The sequence below is a fragment of the Cricetulus griseus genome, chromosome 3 (genome assembly GCF_003668045.3).
Source record: "Cricetulus griseus strain 17A/GY chromosome 3, alternate assembly CriGri-PICRH-1.0, whole genome shotgun sequence".
Lineage (NCBI taxonomy): Eukaryota > Metazoa > Chordata > Mammalia > Rodentia > Cricetidae > Cricetulus > Cricetulus griseus.
Genome location: NC_048596.1, coordinates 19,420,033 through 19,437,748, shown reverse-complemented (window position 1 = coordinate 19,437,748; position 17,716 = coordinate 19,420,033). Strand labels below are relative to the sequence as shown.

Genomic DNA, 17,716 nt, shown 5'->3' with positions numbered 1-17,716 from the left:
TTTTGACTCCAAATTTTTATAATCTTGTTAAAATCACCAATGCCTTCCAGGGATTTTAAAATGTTTTATCTGCCCTGTAGTTAACTGGTCTCAGTTTGAGGGGTGGTCCAAGTATCCCAAATGCTTAATCCATCATTTTTTTTAAAAGATTTATTTATTTATTATGTGTACAGTGTTCTGCTTGCATGTTGTCTGCATGCCAGAGGAGGGCACCAGATCTCATTACAGATGGTTGTGAGCCACCATGTGGTTGCTGGGAATTGAACTCAGGACCTTTGGAAGAACAAGCAGTGCTCTTAACCTCTGAGCCATCTCTCCGACCCCTTAATCCATCGTTTCTAAAATAAGACTGTAAGATTAATGTCTCTTTATTCCAGAAGACACCAAGGTAAAACACAGGCCAGAGCTAGGTTATAGAACCCAGCCAGCTCGGCCAGAACAAAAGGGCCAGCCTCCCCGCGTGCAGCCCCTTAAGAAGCTCCCTTACGTCACCCCGGCTTTCCTTCACCATGCCCTTCTGGGCGAGTCCCCGGGTCCACCTGGTACCTGCCCCAGGACTATTGGGCGGGGCTAGGGTGACTCCCTACATAAGACAGGTTATTTCTGCTAACTTTATGTTTCCATTTGCAGACCGAGGCAATGACAACTGGCTGATTAAATATGACTGCCCAATGGATAATTCTAGCTGCCGGGTAAGAGGTTGGTCTGTATCTCAAAGAGGAGGATGGGGAGGAGTAATTCTTAAACAGTAGAAACTCAGAATAGAGATTTAGGTCACAAAAGTTCACAAGAGTCAGAGAAACACAGGGGTTTAAAGTTAATACTTGGTGTAGTGTTTTCAATGTGTTTTAGGGACCATCCTGCTGGGTAATAGTAGTTGGAATAGCATCAAGAAAAGGAGTAGCACACTGCATACTCTTTCCTGTAGCTTCACACTGCACCATAGTGTAGTAAAGGTTGGAAAGTATTATATTAAGTAAATCTTCCTAATGCTGTCTAGCCCCATGGCTCCTACCCTTTTAAGCCATGGGGTTCTTTTTCTACAGAGGACTCTCACTCCACAAGTTTGGAAAAAGCTGCTTCAAAGCCTTTTTTCTTTTTAAGATTCATTTCATGTGTATGACCTACACATGTCTGTGCACCACATGTGTGCCTGGTGCCTACAGAGGCCAGAAGAGTACATATGATCTGTAGATGGCTGTGTGCCATCATGTAGGTGCTGGGGATCAAACCTGTGTCCTCTGGAAAAGCAGCCATTGTTCTTTACCTCAGCCTCAACTCCCTTCCTTTTCTTTTCTTTTCTTTTCTTTTCTTTTCTTTTCTTTTCTTTTCTTTCTTGTTTGTTTCTCTGTGTGTCCCTGGCTGTTCTGGAATTTGCTCTGTAGGCCAGGCCAGCCTTGGACTCAACAGAGATCCACCTGCCTCTGCCTCCAGAATACTGGGATTAAAAGTGTGCACCACCACCCCCACCACTACCCAACTTGTCCTTTTCATTTTTATGTATCACTGAGGCCTGGCTACCTTGTATGGAAGCCAGGTGAGCCACCTGCTATCTTGATTCCGTTTTCTCTCAGGAAAATGGGGACTTTGTCATTACCAGGAAGTCATATCTGAGCTAAGGTCCTCACTAAAAGACCTTGGCCAGCTGATAACAGATTTTTCTTTCCTTCTATTCTCAAGTTTCTCATTATTTTACCTCAGAGTGATTTGCAACTATCTTTGTTTTTATCAGTGTCCTTCTTACTAAGGATAGCTTACTAAGGCAAGCAAATGTTCATGTCTCATGAAGAGCAAGGGCCTCTAGCAGTGTATATGATACACAGCTGTAACACCAGCACTCAGGAGGTAGAGAACCAGCCTGAACAATCTAGTAAGAACCTTGTCTGTGGGAGTCAGGCATGGGCTAAGAGGGAGACGCTCCTGAGAACTTTGCTATGAGTGAAGCAGGTGCCACCAATAAACCAAGTCCGGAAGACAGTATGAAAACCAGTAGAGGTTAGATCTAAGTAAGCTGAAGGAAGGGCTGAGATGAGGTGTCTTGTTACTGTTTCATTGGGTTTTTTGAGGCAGGGTTTCTCTGTGTAGCCCTGGCTGTCCTGGAACTCACTGTGTTGATCAGGCTAGCTTTGAACTCACAGAGGTCCTCCTGCCTCTGCCTCTGCCTCTGAGTGCTAGGATTGAAGATGTAAACCATTCCCTTTCCCCCTTCCTGCTGCTATTTTAAAGGGCCTGAGCAAGTCTCTCTTTTTTCTATAGGACACAGATTGGGTGGTGGTGAAGGAACCTGTCATCAAGGTGGCTGCCATAGACAATGGGCTAGCTTTCCCACTGAAGCACCCTGACTCCTGGAGGGCATGTAAGTTAAGAGCAGTGGGCTGTGCTCTGGGTCATTGCTACAGTAGGATTGATCTAAGAATTAATGAAATACTGTAGCTTCAGGCCTTTTACTCAGTGGCCAGCAGCATATGGCAACTGTTCCATATTATAAACTATTAGAATTTTTACCACTTATTATTTCTACTGGAGTAATGGGTAGAGAGAGTAGAAACATATGGGCTGTGTGTGTGTGTGTGTGTGTGTGTGTGTGTGTGTGTGTGTTTGCGCGCGTGCAATGTATAATTGTATGTATAAGGCCCCTGGTTTCCATCCCAATTTCTGCAAAGTAAATAACTAAGTATAAAGGTGAGTTTTCTCATTTCCTCTTTGCATCCTTTCCCCCCCTCAAGACAGGGTTTCTCTGTGTAGCCCTGCCTATCCTGGAACTCATTATGTAGACCATGCTGGCCTCAAACTCACAGAGATCTACCTGCTTCTGTTTCTCCCAGTGCTGGGATTAAAGGTGTGCACCACCACTGCCCCAGCCACTTTGCATTCTTAAACTCATCTTTTCATAAGTTATTTCATTTGGGTCTCTGCAGATAAATTGCTGTCAGTGTCCTGTTTTCCTTGGTGTACTCCACACCCCATTTTAACTGAGAATCTGTGGAAAGGAAAAGAAATGCCAGTAGGGCATCACCAGCTCCTTCTGCAGCACCAGCCATCATTTTCAGGATCATCTGAAAGTCCAGCAAGTAGTTACATCTAGATAGGCCTGTTTGTTGGAGGTCACATGCCACCCAGGAAAAAGGTCTGAGATGAGGCAGCTCTGGGTGTGGCTCTTGAGTCCTGTGCTTATTAGTCAGGCAGTCTTAGGGTCAGCAGCACTGGTGAAAATGGATTTTGTTGATTTTCTGTGTGTATCAGGGAAGAGTTGTTTTCTCCTTGGCAGACCCAGGATGTGGGAGGTTTCTAGCATCAGCTTTGCTTTGAGCCTTTTCTCTTTTCAGATCCTTTTTACTGGGCCTGGTTGCCCCAGGCAAAAGTCCCATTCTCTCAGGAGATCAAAGAGTTGATTCTTCCCAAGATCTCAGACCCTAACTTCGTCAAGGATTTGGAAGAGGACCTATATGAACTCTTCAAGGTCAGCCCCCAGGAGAAAGGCATTCTCCGTGATTTGTCTAATTAGTCCAGAATAAGCCAAGAAAGATACTGTGTCACACTTGTCTGACTTGAGTTAGCCAGAAGAGCAGGGTTACTATACACCTGCTGAAGCTGGTTTGCAGGAATTAAAAGAAATGGCAGCCCTGGTGTTAGGATGATGTAACCCGGTTTTAGAGTGCTTACTTAGCATACAGAAAGCCCTGGGTTCCATCCCCAGCACCACCTAGATCCTGTATGGTGTAGCACTTAGCAGTGGGAGGCAGAAGGATCTAAAGTGCAGGATCCTAAGGGGCAGGAGATACTCTAGTTAATTCCCAGCCCACTGCTTTCTTGCAAAGTACTTAATAAACTACTCCTGAAAACTTAAGTGGGGGAGAAAAACTAGGTTCTTGGGAAGCATTCACATGGGTTCCATTATCTTCCTCTACCCTTCTCTTACAGAAAGATCCTGGTTTCGACAGGGGCCAGTTCCATAAGCAGATTGCTGTTATGAGGGGCCAGGTAAGCCTGGGACTTCAAGTGTATGCCCTTGTATTTGTGACTCTGCCCTAAAATACAGGAGAGGAAAGGTAGCCTGCAATCAATCCCCTTCCTCTTCATAGTGTTGATACCCAGTCAGTGTCTGCTGCTGCACTCCCTGCGTGTTTAGCTCTATACTAGATGCCGGGTGCATTATTGGTAAATAAACCAGCACACTATGACCTTGAGCTGCTCAAGGTTGCATGCCTCAATTGCTGAGAACTGGTTCTGTGATGCTAGGTAGGAGTCTAAATTTTCTTATTTATAAAATAGGGTAGTAACTGTACCTTGCTTTGTTGTGGACAAGTGCATTAGAGAATTCATGGTGAGCACTGAGAAACAGTGTTGCCTGGCACATGGTAAGTATGCTGATACTCGTATGGTTACAGTTTAATTGTTTGAGTTACAAGTTGTGTTATTCTCCCTTTCAACTTCATCTTCAGAGGGAGCTGCAGAAACTGGGCATTGTCAGAGACCAGTCTGTTCTACATAGTGAATTCCAGGGCAGCCAGGACTATGTAGTTAGATCCTATCTCAGAACAAAACAAAACCATAGGATATTGGTGTCGTATTACTTAAAGAAAGCTCAGGGGCTGGAGAGGTGGCTCAGCCTTTAAAGGCTATGCTCACAAACAAAAATATAAGAAAGCTCAGCAGTGAAGGATACAAACTGATCAGAGTATCTGGGTCTGAAGCCTGGAGCTCCCATTTACTATGAGATCCAAATGTCCTCTTCCCCACATTTTTCTCTTTGTATTATGTACTTACTTCACAGGTTATATATTTGTTTGAAATTGTTGGGAGTAAAGCCTGATGCACAAAAGTACTCAACACATAATAGCTAATTACAATTTTGGAAATAGAAAAGTCAGCTTCTTGAATCTTTTTCTTCTTTGAGATTGGTTGTTGTGTGGCCCAGGCTGGTCCTAAAGTTACTGTGTAATCCAGAGTGACCAGGAGCCCTTGATTCTCCTGCCTCCATTTCCCAAGTGCTAGGATTGCAAGCATGTAGCTCTAATTATCTGACTAATTTTAGTCTTCAAAGAATGTAATAGTCTTTCCACAATGAGTTACTTCTTTGTATCATTTAGCTAAAGGCTCCCAAAGAAAGCACCTTTGGGCTTGCTGAGCACATTTTCCTTGGAAATGGGATAGTCAAGAAGTTTTGTTTTTTTGTTTTTTTTTTTTTACTTTTATTGATTCTTTGTTGATTTCACATCATGCATTCCCATCCCACTTATCTCCTTGTCTCCTCACGTCTGCCCTCTGTCCTTGTTGTAACCTCTCCCCAAAAAAGTTCAAAAGAAAAAAAGAAAACCTAAAACCAAATAAACAAGAGAGAGGGGAGGGAGCGTGTGGAAGCTGTAGTGTGGCCGGTAAAGTCACAAAGTATATCCTTTGGTCCACTCATTTTTACTTGCAAGTGTTCATTGCCCTGAGTCATTGGTCTGTCCCGAGGACTCTGGCTTCTGCTACACCACTGACAATGGCTCTCACTGGGACTCCTCTTGGATATCCTGTTGCTGTCCTGCAGTTTTGAATATGTATGTTTGTACTCTTCACATGCCCCAGCAGTTCATAGATGAGGTGAATGTTGGCGAGGGCTAACTCAGCCTTGCTTCTGGGCCTGGGTGGCAGCTGGGCTGGTCAGCCTGCCAGCTTTCCCTCATTGTCACTACCTGGGTGAGTGCTCCAGTACTGCCTCAGCTAGCTCACCCAAAGCAGCCTGCAGCAAGGAGTGGGGCTAGTTCTCCTGCTCTCAGGTCCTCAGATCTGGGCCACCCACACTCACACTGCTAATTTACCCAGGTGAGGTAGAAGGCCCTCTCTCCTGACTGCTGTAGGGGATACATGTGGGTGGGTGGGTGCTGGGAGGTGTTCAGCTCTCATGCCCTCAGGGCTGACTCATCTATGCACCCGGATAGTCATGACATTTTAAGAGCTGCCGTTTTAGTAATACTTCTGAATATCAGTATTCTGTCTTTCTCAAGTAAAACAAGGGCCCAGATAGACTGGCATAACTTTTGGAAACCTTGAAAGCTATATTGTAGATTCTGCTATTACAGGCCTTAACGTAAAGGAGCTGGCTTGCTTCCTAAGATGATATAGGTGGCACCTCATCCATTTCAGACCATCTTCTCCAACCCTTTCTCATCTCAGTCCCTTGCCAATACTGTAGCAGCCTTTACATTACACCCAGTTAGGGTCATCATCTAGGGTAGCAAAAGGTCTGGAGAATGGCAGGTGAGATTTCATCTTTCTACCTTGTGTTCTTAATGTTTTTGGAACAGCTTTTGCCTGTTAAAACTGTTGGCAGAAAAGAGCACCAGGCTATGATACATAAGCAAAGGAAGCATTGGTTCGAACAATAGGAATTGCAGTTTGATTGCTTACCCAGGGCAGACCTACAGTGTGTCTGGAAAGGACAGTGGAGAAGAAACTTGCAGGGAACCTAGAAAAGTAATCTGACCTTGTGTCACTTGTTCTGAAACTTTTTGGATCTGTTGATGGGCTGTGGGTAAATAATCATAGGGTAGGACTGTGCCCTGGCCTCCTGACTCAGAATCATTGTTTGCTTAGTTGTACACACTCAGCCGGTTGACCCACTTTTTAAAATGACAAGGCACTCGACCTTTTCGAGGCTGAGGTAGGAGAGGCTTAGCTGAAGAGCACCTGCCGGGTCGTATGAAGCTCGCTTGGGTTTGGTCCCCAGCACCACACATTATAAAGGGGAGGAGGTCTCAGTGTCAAAGACCTTGAGAGGGAGCTTTATTTTCAGTTTACCTATGTAATTATTCCACATTTCAGCCCCACATCCATGCAGCCTTGTTTCTTTGAATTCTTCCTTCTGGGTCATATTTTCTGTTTTATGGCGTTAAAGGGCAAAAAAGTATTTGCTTTTCATTGGGGTTCTACTTCTTTGTTTGCTTATTTGTTTTAAGGCCCATAATGCCCAATTGGGTCTCAGATTCCTGGCCCTCAAGCAACCTTCCTGCTTTCCCTTCCCTTCTGAAGTCGGAACTGTAGGCAAACACAGTGTTTTAAAAAACTGTTGGTGAGGTTATGTCTACTGTCCATGCATTGCCCATTTGTATACCTACCTCCTCCTAATTGTTTTAGGGTTATTTAATTTTATTGTATGGGCGTTTTGCTTGTATGTATATCTGCACCCCACTTGTGTGACTGGTGCCCATAAAGGTTAGGAAGCAGGTGTTAGATTCCCTGGAACTGGAATCACAGAGGTTATGAGCCACCATGTGGTTGCTGGGAATTGAACCCAGGTTCTATGGAAGCGCAGCCAGTGCCTTTTAACTATGAGCCATTTCTCTAGACCCAAAGTTTTTAAATTTTCATTTAAAATTATGTATCTATATCTGTGTTTGTCCCTGTGAGTGTGGTGCCTTCATAGTCCAGAAGACCAGCTGGAGTTACAGGTACTGTGATCCACCTGACATGGGTGCTAAGAACTGAACTCAGGTCCTCTGCAAGAGCAGCACATACCCTTAGCCACTGAGCAACCTCTCCAGCCCTGTATTCCTACTTTGGTAAACAGCCTGCTCTCATGATATTTCCATTGGTATTTATTTTGACTTGAAAGAGAGTGCTCTCAGCTGGGCGTTGGTGGCGCACGCCTTTAATCCCAGCACTTGGGAGGCAGAGGCAGGCAGATCTTTGTGAGTTCAAAGGCAGCCTGGTCTCCAGAGCGAGTGCCAGGATAGGCTCCAAACCTACAGAGAAATCCTGTCTCAAAAAAACAAAACAAACAAAGAGGGTGCTCTCTGTAGAGGCAGGCTTAGAATATTAGGCGTTTCTCTCACCCATTTTGTTTTCTTCAATACAGATCCTAAATTTGACCCAGGCCCTAAAAGACAATAAGAGTCCCCTGCACCTGGTCCAGATGCCACCTGTGATTGTTGAGACGGCGCGTTCCCATCAGCGGTCTACAAGTGAATCCTATACACAGAGCTTTCAGAGTCGGAAGCCCTTCTTTTCATGGTGGTAGCCCTAGGGGCAGGCAGAAGAAACCCTGCAGGTGGACAGGCTGAGAGCACCCCTGGAGAGAAGCTGGTGCACTGCAGAGCCTTTCAGGGCCCTTCCTCTCTGCCTGCTGCCTCCCTCAGGGCCTTCTCACCCCTAGGGAGAAGGCACAGTCAGAGACAAGAATACTCCTGGACCCTTCAGAGTGTTGGGGAGGCTGGTGTCCAGGCAAGGAGTCCAGGTGGCTGAGGAGGAGCTACTCCCTCCCAGCATCTGGTGGCAGGTTGGGAAAGTCCCATCTCCCAACAGCCTCTCCATCCCAGTTCCCTGTTACACTATGTATCAGAAAGAAACAAACAACAGAAACAAAGGTAAATGCTTGTAGGAAAACCCAGATTAGACCCTCTCCAGTCAGAAGACCTTATCTAGACCCAAGTTTGCTTAGACATACTCTGATGCCTAGCAGTTGTTTACTCCCATGGGCTGAGCTGTGTCTGAGGCCCATTGCTGGCCCACAGACAAGCCACAACTCTCCTTTCTGTTTTTGCCAATTGATCCTCCCCCTGCCACACTGTGGTTCTGGCTTCTTGTGGCAGTGAGCAGGCTTTTGCTCTGTACCTGTGGGAGGCTCTGCACACAATCTTTCTGTTCTCTGCCCTGCTGCTGCTTGCCCAGCACTCAGCTGAAGTAGAAGAGGCTAGCCTTGGCATTTGTGTTCTGCTAGGAGCATGTGGAGGTGGTTGACATAGCCTAAGTGCATGCTGAGTGCCTGGAGGAATGTTCTAAGGGGGAGCCTGGCACAGCCTCACTCCTGGGTCCTTCCTTAGTCTCCATGCTTTTCTACTCCGTTTCTGTTGTTTTCCCCAGCTTTTGAGGAGTTCAGTGTGGGTTCTGGAATGGCTCTCTCTAGGGGCTGTGGGTCAGTCAGTTCATGAACGGCCAGGACAGTGTCCTTGTTCTTCCTGTTACCACTGCTGCCTGGAAAGCAACAGGACCTGTGTTCTGCCTCCTAACTGGCAGTGCCCCACAGCTTCCTGCCTTCTTATCCCGGGCTGCTTTCTCCTCAGCTCCCTGAAGAGAGGCCTTCAGACAGTCTCCCAGTGCCTGCCCCGCTCAACGTGCATCTTCCTGCTTCTATGTGTCTCCTCCCTTGCCAGGTGTTTGAACCCTTTGTACACCAAAGCAGAGAACTGGCTTCAGGAGGGAGTGAGAGGAGGGCCACCTGTGGCTGAGAGGCAGCAGTGTTCACACCCTGTGCTATGGACCCGAGGGCTCTCACATTCTACAATTGGTCAGTCAGCCTTGGAAAGAATTTGTCTTGAAGGCTTGAAAAAAAAAAAAAAACCAAAGAAAGGGAATGAGGACCACAGCTGTGTGTCTCATCTGCTTGTCTGGCTCCCACCGTCCAGGTGACAGAGCAGAGGCACACAGCTCTCCCATCAGCTGGAGCAGGCTGCTCTCCGTCCAGTCCAATCTAGGAGCCAGCTTGCTATCAGCTTCCACTTAGTCAACATGAATCTCTGAGCACTGGATATGCATGCCCTGTGGACGAAGGCACCATTGTTTGCCCCACCCCGACAATCCCAGCCAGCCCACTTAGACTCTGGCCTCAGAACCATGTTTGGGAGAACTCCTGTCTCCTGATCTCAGGAGCCTGCAGGGGTCCAGGTACGTGACATTCTTCACAGACATCTTCACACCAGCCTGTTGGCGAGACCCCACTGGGGTGCTGGAGAGAGCCTGAGATGCCTGGAGAGAACCTGGTGTTCCCCAGGCTCTTGTGAACTGTGCTACTCCAGACCAGCTCTGCCATCAGGAGGAAATTGGGTCCAATGTAAGAGGGAGCCAGTGCCAGGCCTGATGGGCAAGGGTGCAGGCGTCCTTCCCTGCCTCTCTCGCTTGAAGCCTGTACTCAGGTTGCCTTGAATGTGGACTTTGGGAGTGCCAAGAGCCCAGAGTGTCAGGCACTTCCAGAACAGCCGTCCCTCTGCCAGCCTGTCCCCATGTCTAGAAGTGGAAGCTGGTTGGTGAGCGCTGCTGCCCCGTTCTTCTAATGCACTGTAGAAATTGTATGTATTGTATTTAAATCAATGCAAATGTATGAATAACAAATCCAGTTCTGATCTCTTTGTCCAGTTTTCTTTGGGGGAGGGAAGACAAGGTAAATGCAATTTTAAGGCAAAGAAACACGTTTTCATGGAGTTACAAAGAAAACTGTTTTCCCAAGACATTTTAAAACCTGACCTGAGTCTATTTATGGGACACATGCTTGTCTTTGATATGAATACTTGTTATAAACTTTTCTCTGGTAGGGACTCTATAGTATTTGCCCTGGCCACTTCCTTAAAGTCAAATTCTGGGATTAAGTATAGAGCAGTAGTTCTCAACCCATGGGTTGCAATGCCTGGAGGCGTGTGCCAAATGACCCTTTCACAGGGGTCACCTAACTGAGACCATCAGAAATTAGAGATGTTTACATTATGATTCATGACAGTAGCAAAAGTACAGCTATGAAGTAGTAATGGAAAGGAATTTTATGGTTGGGGGTCACCACAATGTGAGGGACTGTATTAAAGAGCCGCAGTACTAGGAAGGTTCAGGCTAATTTAGAGAGGTTGGCTTTTCTCCTCCACCAGCAGAGGGCAGTCTTGCCATATAGGTACACCACTGTCCCTGAGGGTAAGGGCTGGTGGGGAGGGGTGATGCTGGCGATTGTGTAGTAGAACCTTAGGAGAAGCCCTTCACCTCTAGGTTAGCAGGCCATCATGCGGTGTGTAAGAGTGACTGATTGGTCCTGTGCCACCCCACCTGAGTATGGTGTGGTCCATGGTGCCTTCTGAGAGACGGTGCTCCCAACAACTGCCTACTCCAACCAAGGCCCCAGTGTCCAAGTGTGGAGACCTCATTTTTCCTTGTAAGCTATGCACCTCTGGAAGAGAAAGCTGAAGTACTGGGATCTCCTGGGGAATATCCTGTCCTTCCCTATCTGGCTCAAATCTCTATCTTGGGATTCTCCTCTTCTGTAACAGACTCACAGAATTCTTGATGTAAATGTTTTTATTTTCCACTTAAACAAATTTTCCCTTCGTACTGGCCATGGCACAAGGGTGTGAGACAGCTGGCTGCTGTATGGTGACAGTAAATGGCAGTTGGTGGCAGAAACGGTGAGATGCTGCATCTGAGTGCATATTACTTTTATCCCGGGGAATGCCATGCAGCCCAGTTATACTGTTAGGTCTGAGGCATGAGCAGCCTTGTTACCAATGGCCTTGTTCTGGGCCAGACGGTGGTGGCGCATGCCTTTGATCCCAGCACTCGGTGGCAGAGGCAGGCGGATCTCTGAGTCTGAGGCCAGCCTGGTTTACAGAGCGAGTTCCAGGACAGGCTCCAAAACAACACAGAGAAACCCTGTCTCAAAAAACAAAAACAACAACAAAAAAGAGGCTCCACATAGTATGGAGCCCAGTGGATGCTGGCTCTGATCTGAACTGAGGACAACAGTCCTATTACCGTGTTTGTCACCAAGACAGGGCCCTGCTCAGGCCGCCTCTTTGCAACTCCATAAGCCCTTTGGCAAAGTCCCTGCAATATCAGGGGAGGACCTCCCCACCCCTTCACTGAGTCAGTGTCTGATCTGGTGGAGGTAACCTGTGGGACCCGGCTTATTCCAGCTTCGGTGGACTCTGGCACTTGTCCTCCGGGAGTTCCCAAACTGCTCGCCGGAAGCCATGTCAGTGGTGCTGTCCTGTGGGTCAGCTGCTGTAGAACCAAGCTCTGGTGCTCTGGTGGGAACAAGAATGTGAGAAGCCCACATAAACACGGAGAGCAGGATGTTTTATCACTATTAAATACTGCTTAGGATAAAAAGAGTGTACCAAGAACTAACTGTATGATAAGGTGAAGTGTTAATTCTTTCTAACTCCATATGCTAAGATCAGGGAATGGGACACTCAGCAAGTCTCCTGACCTTTTTCTATCATTCATGGCATCATAAGTCAGGCATAAATGACATCGGTTAATGCAAGCAATGAAGACTAGCTCACCATCTCAGACCCCAGGACCTGTTCAGTCCCTGCTGTTAAGTCTGAGGGGAGGATCATAGAGGGAAACTTGCTTGTTTTACCTAGGTCCCCCCAGGGCCCACTCCTCCTGGGCCGGCAGTGACATGGGCAGAGGTAGCTGGCCAGAGAAACTATTGCTTGTCCCCATAAGATCTCCACAATACCTGCTGAGACCTCTTCTCCATAGTCCCCCCAGCAGGCTTTAACCAGGCTTGTCTTGGAATGTAAAACCCATTCTACTACTGGTAATTTTTCGTCCTTCCAACAATACTCCCTTCTGCTAGCCAAGAGTTACAGAATTTGGTAGTTCTGCTTCAACTGGGCTTGCTTTCCCACGAGGATCACAGGGTCGTTGACTCCAACAATAACAATAGTCTTAGGTGCCATAGCAATATAACATGAACTGTAGGTACCTTACAGTAAGGGCAAGTCACTGGTTCAAGGTCACAGAGCCAGAGCAGTGGAGCAGGCATCCCCTCTATCTCTTCCCTCAGATCTCCAGTCCCAGGCTCCTACCTCAGCCGGCCACAGTGGTTCTGCCTCGGGGGCCTTTTCCTGCGCAGCCTTCTTAGGGCCTCAGCTACACGGTGATCCCCTGCACATTCCCAGATGATCTGGGCCCGCTCTTCAGCAAGCTGGTCCCCACTGCGCTGGAACAGGCCCTGGATCTGCACCAACTCTGCATCCTGGAATATGTTGGCAGAGGCCTGCTTTCGTCCCCGGGACTCAGTTGAAGCCTGCCATAGGGGTGGCTCGCTCACCACAGAGGCTGGGGTCCCCATCACCGGTGCTCTGAGGGTAGAAGGTGGAGAGACATAAGCACTCCTGTAGCCATCTACAGATGTGGCGATGTCAACTAGCAGCTGGCCACAGATTGGACAAGGGAAAATTAAAATCTATTCACAGAAAGACAGGTACACATTTGCTACAACAGTAAGAGTGGAATGGGGCTGGGAATGTAGCTCATTTATTTGATAGAGTGCTCGAATAGTGTGCACGGAACACTGGCTTTGAGCCCCAGCACCACATAAACAAGTGCATGTCTGTAAGCCTAGCACTTGGGAGATGGAGGCAGGGGGATCAAAAGTTCAAAGTCAGGACTGGAGAGGTGGCTGCTCTTGGAGAGGACCGAGTTCAGTTCTTGGCACCCACATGGCTGCTCACAACTGTCTGTAAGTCCAGTCCCAGGGAAACTCTGGCCTCTGCAGACACCAGGCACGTACATGGAACATGGGATATACATGCAGTCAAACGCTCATACAAATAAATCTTAAAAAGGAAAAGCTACAAAGTCATCCTCAGCTATATATTGAGTCTGAGAACAGCCTGGACTACATGGTGCCACGTTTAAAAAAAAAAAAAAGACAGTAAATACAAGCATTTCCAGTTTGCTCTCAACCTGCTCACAGCAGGAGGCCTCAACCTCACCTGCTGTTCCTTTGTTCTCTGGGAGGGTCTGAGTCATCACCCAATTCAGAACTGTTACCCCCTCCCTTGCTCTGGCCTCCTCCACTTCAACACATTTCTGCCCTAGTTTCTATCCTAAGAATCCCCTTTCTTTTCAAGACTTAATACCTAGGATAAATCCACAAAAGACATCCGGATAAAATCATAAAAGCTATATTTTTACCTGGAAAATAGGAATAAGAAAACCTGTCTTTCAGACACTATTATAGAACCCAGTTAAAAGCTGTGTGGTAATTAACGCCCAGGAACTGGTGGATCTACATGCTCAAAACAAAAGCTAAGTGACCAAGGCACACTTTCAGGTTAATGAGAAAGAAAAGACAAGCATGGATGTGTACTGTGCACTGGGTGACATCATTAATCCTCAAAATACCTCTAGATAACAGATACTGTTATCGCTATCCCACTGCTATCCAAGGGCTGGGGCCCAATTGGACGCCATCCCACAGTTGAAACTCAGCCTGCTTCTTCCCATTTCCATTAGGAGTGAAGGACATCCCTCCCTCCTTATCCCACAAGGTGGAGTTGTGCCCAGTCACATGACTAGGTGACAGCATCATCCTGTCTTGAATCAGGGGTGTTCCCAGAAGAAAATTCCCAGTTTCTATACAGAACTCTAGGACTGCAGCTGAGCCCGGTGCACAGAGTGACACGAGACTCAGAGGAGTCAGGGCTCTGTCCCTGGTTCTGCCATTCCCTGGTTTTAGGCCTCAGGAATCCCCATCACCTCCAGGCCGATCGCCTGCCATTGTGGGAGCAGTTTGAGGCTGATGGCCTCAGAGTGTCTGTCTGCACTAGTGTTGAGTCAGTGATGCCATGACTAGGAAGGGTCTGTGCTGAAGGGTAACAAGCGCTTGCCTGCTCCTTGTTGGCCGGGAGCTGCATGTGTGGACATGTCTAATTAGGTTCCACAAAGTGCCTCAACTAGCAGTTACTGCTCTCCCCACCCCTGTTTTGCTACACTGGGTGGAAGGGTCAGAACCTGGCAGAAGTCTGAGAACACTGCCAAGTGGTCAAGCCCTAGGTAGACTGGTCTGGGATGGTGGAGAGGGGTGATGTCCTTTCAGAATCAGCAATGGCATCATCAGGTAGCAGCTGTCAGCAGGAGACAATGGCCTGGGGCCTGACTGCCCATGTTAGTTTCAGCACCCTTTACAGGGCTGCAGGCTTCCACTGGCCAGTCTCCAGTGAGCTGAATTAGTTACAACGCAAGAAACCTGGGCAGTCCAGGGTCCAACCTCAACCACCCCCTATGAATTCAGGCAGCCGAGTGAAGCTAGGATTCCACATAGGGTGAGACGGTAAACATCAGGAAAACTGACTTATTTTTATTTCTTTTTGAGACAGGGTTTCTTTCTCTGTGTAGCTTTGGACTCTATCCTGGCACTCGCTTTGTAGACCAGGCTGGCCTCAGACTCACAGAGATCTGCCTGCCTCTGCCTCCCAAGTGCTTGGATCAAAGGCATGCGCCACCACCTCCCGACAGGAAAACTGACTTTGAAGTGAGGTCAGAACACTGTCAGAAAGCACTTCCTGTCTCATTCACTGTGTTCTGTCATTCCTCTCTGAGTTTCTGGGACAAAACCTTACTCCAGAAAGCTCAAGTGTTTACTTGAACAATGGTACTTTGTAAAACTGGAAAACGAAAGCACGGGCTATTAAAAGATTACAGCTGCAGCTTTTGTTCTTGAGCTGCCATAGAAGATAAGCAAGGGTCTGAGTGCAGATGAATAAGGACTAATTACAAAACACTTCAGTTGGACACAACAGGTTAAGAATGAACCCCCAAAGGATATACTGAATGTTGAGGATGACAAAGTTCAACTTATTTTGAGTCAGGCATTAAAGGAAGAACTGTACAGCTCTTAACAAAGATTTAAGACATGCCTCACCGGCGAGTGCACGGACAGCACAGGCGGTCCATGAGACGTTAGTTCCACTGCTATTCCATAATAATTTCTCCATCCTACCACCTCCTCGAAGGGATGCACTGGTAACGCTGGAGTTAGAGCACACTTAGGTGGGGCGGCAGTTCCTGCTCCCTATTCAGGCTGCTATCTTTGAATAACCCTGGTGATGGCAACACTCTCTTTAAAGCACCTAGAGGTCATAGCTTAAGTTAACACTGTGGCCCTATCCTGCTACTCTGTACAGATGTCTCTCTGGGCAACAGCCAAAACCTGTTGCTCCTCAAGTGGAAAGCCACATTCAAATCACCCTGTGTCCCATATACTGCTGGGTTTCCAAATCTATACCCCAGAAGTGATGAAGAAAACTGGGTTGTTATTGCAGATCCATTTTCAGGCATGACCTAAAAAATAAACTAGTAGATCGAAGAATAATTCCTTTTGAAAGAATTCAAACCCCCAAGGTTCCTTGACTTCAATTTGTTCATCAAAATGATGAGGGACAAAAATCCTTACTGGAGCCGGCCGTTGGTGGCACACGCCTTTAATCCCAGCACTCGGGAGGCAGAGGCAGGCGGATCTCTGTGAGTTCGAGACCAGCCTGGTCTACAATAGCTAGTTCCAGGACAGCTTCCCAAAGCCACAGAGAAACCCTGTCTCGCAAAAAAAAAAAAAAGTAAAAAATCCTTACTGGGTACAGAGATGAAATATGAGCTGGTTGTTGGTGGCACATGCCTTTAATCCCAGCACTCGGGAGGCAGAGGCAGGCGGATCTCTGTGAGTTTGAGGCCAGCCTGGTCTACAAAGCGAGTGCCAGGATAGGCTCCAAAGCTACACAGAGAAACCCTGTCTCAAGAAAACAAAAAAAAAAGCAAAAAAAAAAAAAAAAAAAAAAAAAAAGAAGAAGAAAGAAAGAAAGAAAGAAAGAAGGAAAGAAATATATATGAGAGTGTCCATCCTAGTATCTGGCATCCTACAGACGCTCTCTACACTGCATATTGGTTGAATGAAAATAATGTCAAGGGAAGGCTATTAACAGGACTATTTAGAACCATGGTCGTCATCACTGACATACTCAAACTCTACCCAGGGAGGCTTCAAAGAGAGTCAAGGTCGTCTGTGCCCCTTTAAAACCATGGTTTTATGACTAACTTCATAGAAGAAAGCCTCTTGCTGTGTCAAGCACAGAACAGCTCTTTCAGGGTTTTTGTTTTTGGGTTTTTTTGTTTTTGTTTTGTTTTTGTTCCTCATATAAGGTGGCATCCTAATGTCCCTTGTTAGTGGGCACTATTGTTAAGCTTATTTTCTAGATAAAACAGCTAAAGTAGTAACTTACTCTACACGCACGGCTGCCAGGTGATCTTAGGCTATTAACAAGGTAGTCTGACCCGAGTGTGCCTACGCTCTCAACCAGTTTTCATTCTTGCCAAATGGCTGAGAAGGTGTTCAAAAGAAACAAGGGGGCAGGAGGTTCTGACACCTCCGAGAGCCTGCGTTTCTGCGTCTGGGGGTTGGGAGGTCGCCACCGATCCACAGACAGGATTCCCAAGCCAGCACTCGTCTGCGCTGGAGTTAGAGCGAGGGGAGCTAAAGCAAAATTCCATGGGGAGTTAGATCAGCGTCAACATATAGCCAGTTCCAACAGACCACAAATAGGGATCCGGCAGCTAAGACGCCCACTCCAATCTCTCTCAGGCTTTTCGAAAGGGCAGACGCAGCTCTGGGCTTCCTGCCCTGAAGGTGATCGCAAGGGCCAAGCGGAGGTGACTGGCTGGCCAAGAGCTTGGGAGAGGGTATCTTGGCAGAAGGTACAGGGCGCCATCTCCAGCACAGTCGGCCCCAGGAATCAGAAGTGGCGGCTAGCAGAAAAAGAGGCCCTTAAATGGATCTAGGGTGTGCGACCCGGCGGATTCCTAGCTTCGACCGTCCTCCGGTGCGCTCCCGCGCAGAGCTGAGCCGGACCATGGCCTACCTACCTGGTTGCCTTGGCTGCCCGAGGCGGGCAGAACGCAGCCGGGATCCTGGCCGAGCCACCTGGAACGCAGCCACAGTTCCCCGGAGAAAGTGCTCTGAGCCCCTCAACAGCCAATCCTCGGCCACAGCCTTGCAGCGAGCGGCTGAGCCAACCTTCCAAAATCGAATGCGGAGCCTCCGCGGGCCAATCAGCCGCTGCAGAGGGGGAAGGGCGTGTCTAGTCCCGCCCCTCTCCCGTGCCAGCCTCCAAATCGAGTGCGGAGATTCTTTGAATCCAATCAACCGCAGAGTATCGGTGAGGAGAGTGTCCTCCTCCGCCCCCCACCCCCC

The 17,716-nt window shown here is 47.7% G+C and overlaps 2 protein-coding genes across 2 annotated transcripts in view; one reads left to right on the top strand and one right to left on the bottom strand.

The window, feature by feature from the left end:
• The window catches only part of Pi4k2a (phosphatidylinositol 4-kinase type 2 alpha), a 32,531-nt gene extending 22,431 nt beyond the window's left edge, over window positions 1-10,100 (top strand). The window contains exons 5-9 of the mRNA XM_027407299.2: window positions 631-692; window positions 2,257-2,356; window positions 3,327-3,460; window positions 3,922-3,981; window positions 7,841-10,100. Of these exons, the coding sequence (XP_027263100.1) occupies window positions 631-692; window positions 2,257-2,356; window positions 3,327-3,460; window positions 3,922-3,981; window positions 7,841-8,002 (518 nt within the window). The 3' untranslated portion in view covers window positions 8,003-10,100. The remainder of the gene's footprint in view (window positions 1-630; window positions 693-2,256; window positions 2,357-3,326; window positions 3,461-3,921; window positions 3,982-7,840) is intronic.
• Window positions 10,101-11,016: 916 nt separating this feature from the next.
• Window positions 11,017-17,521, bottom strand: Avpi1 (arginine vasopressin induced 1). Its single transcript, XM_027407300.2, has 3 exons — window positions 17,389-17,521; window positions 12,555-12,830; window positions 11,017-11,759 (listed from the first exon to the last, which is right to left on the bottom strand). Exons 2-3 carry the CDS (start codon window positions 12,818-12,820, stop codon window positions 11,600-11,602), a joined length of 426 nt encoding a protein of 141 aa, XP_027263101.1. The 5' UTR covers window positions 12,821-12,830; window positions 17,389-17,521; the 3' UTR covers window positions 11,017-11,599.
• Between the last annotated feature and the right edge of the window lie 195 nt (window positions 17,522-17,716).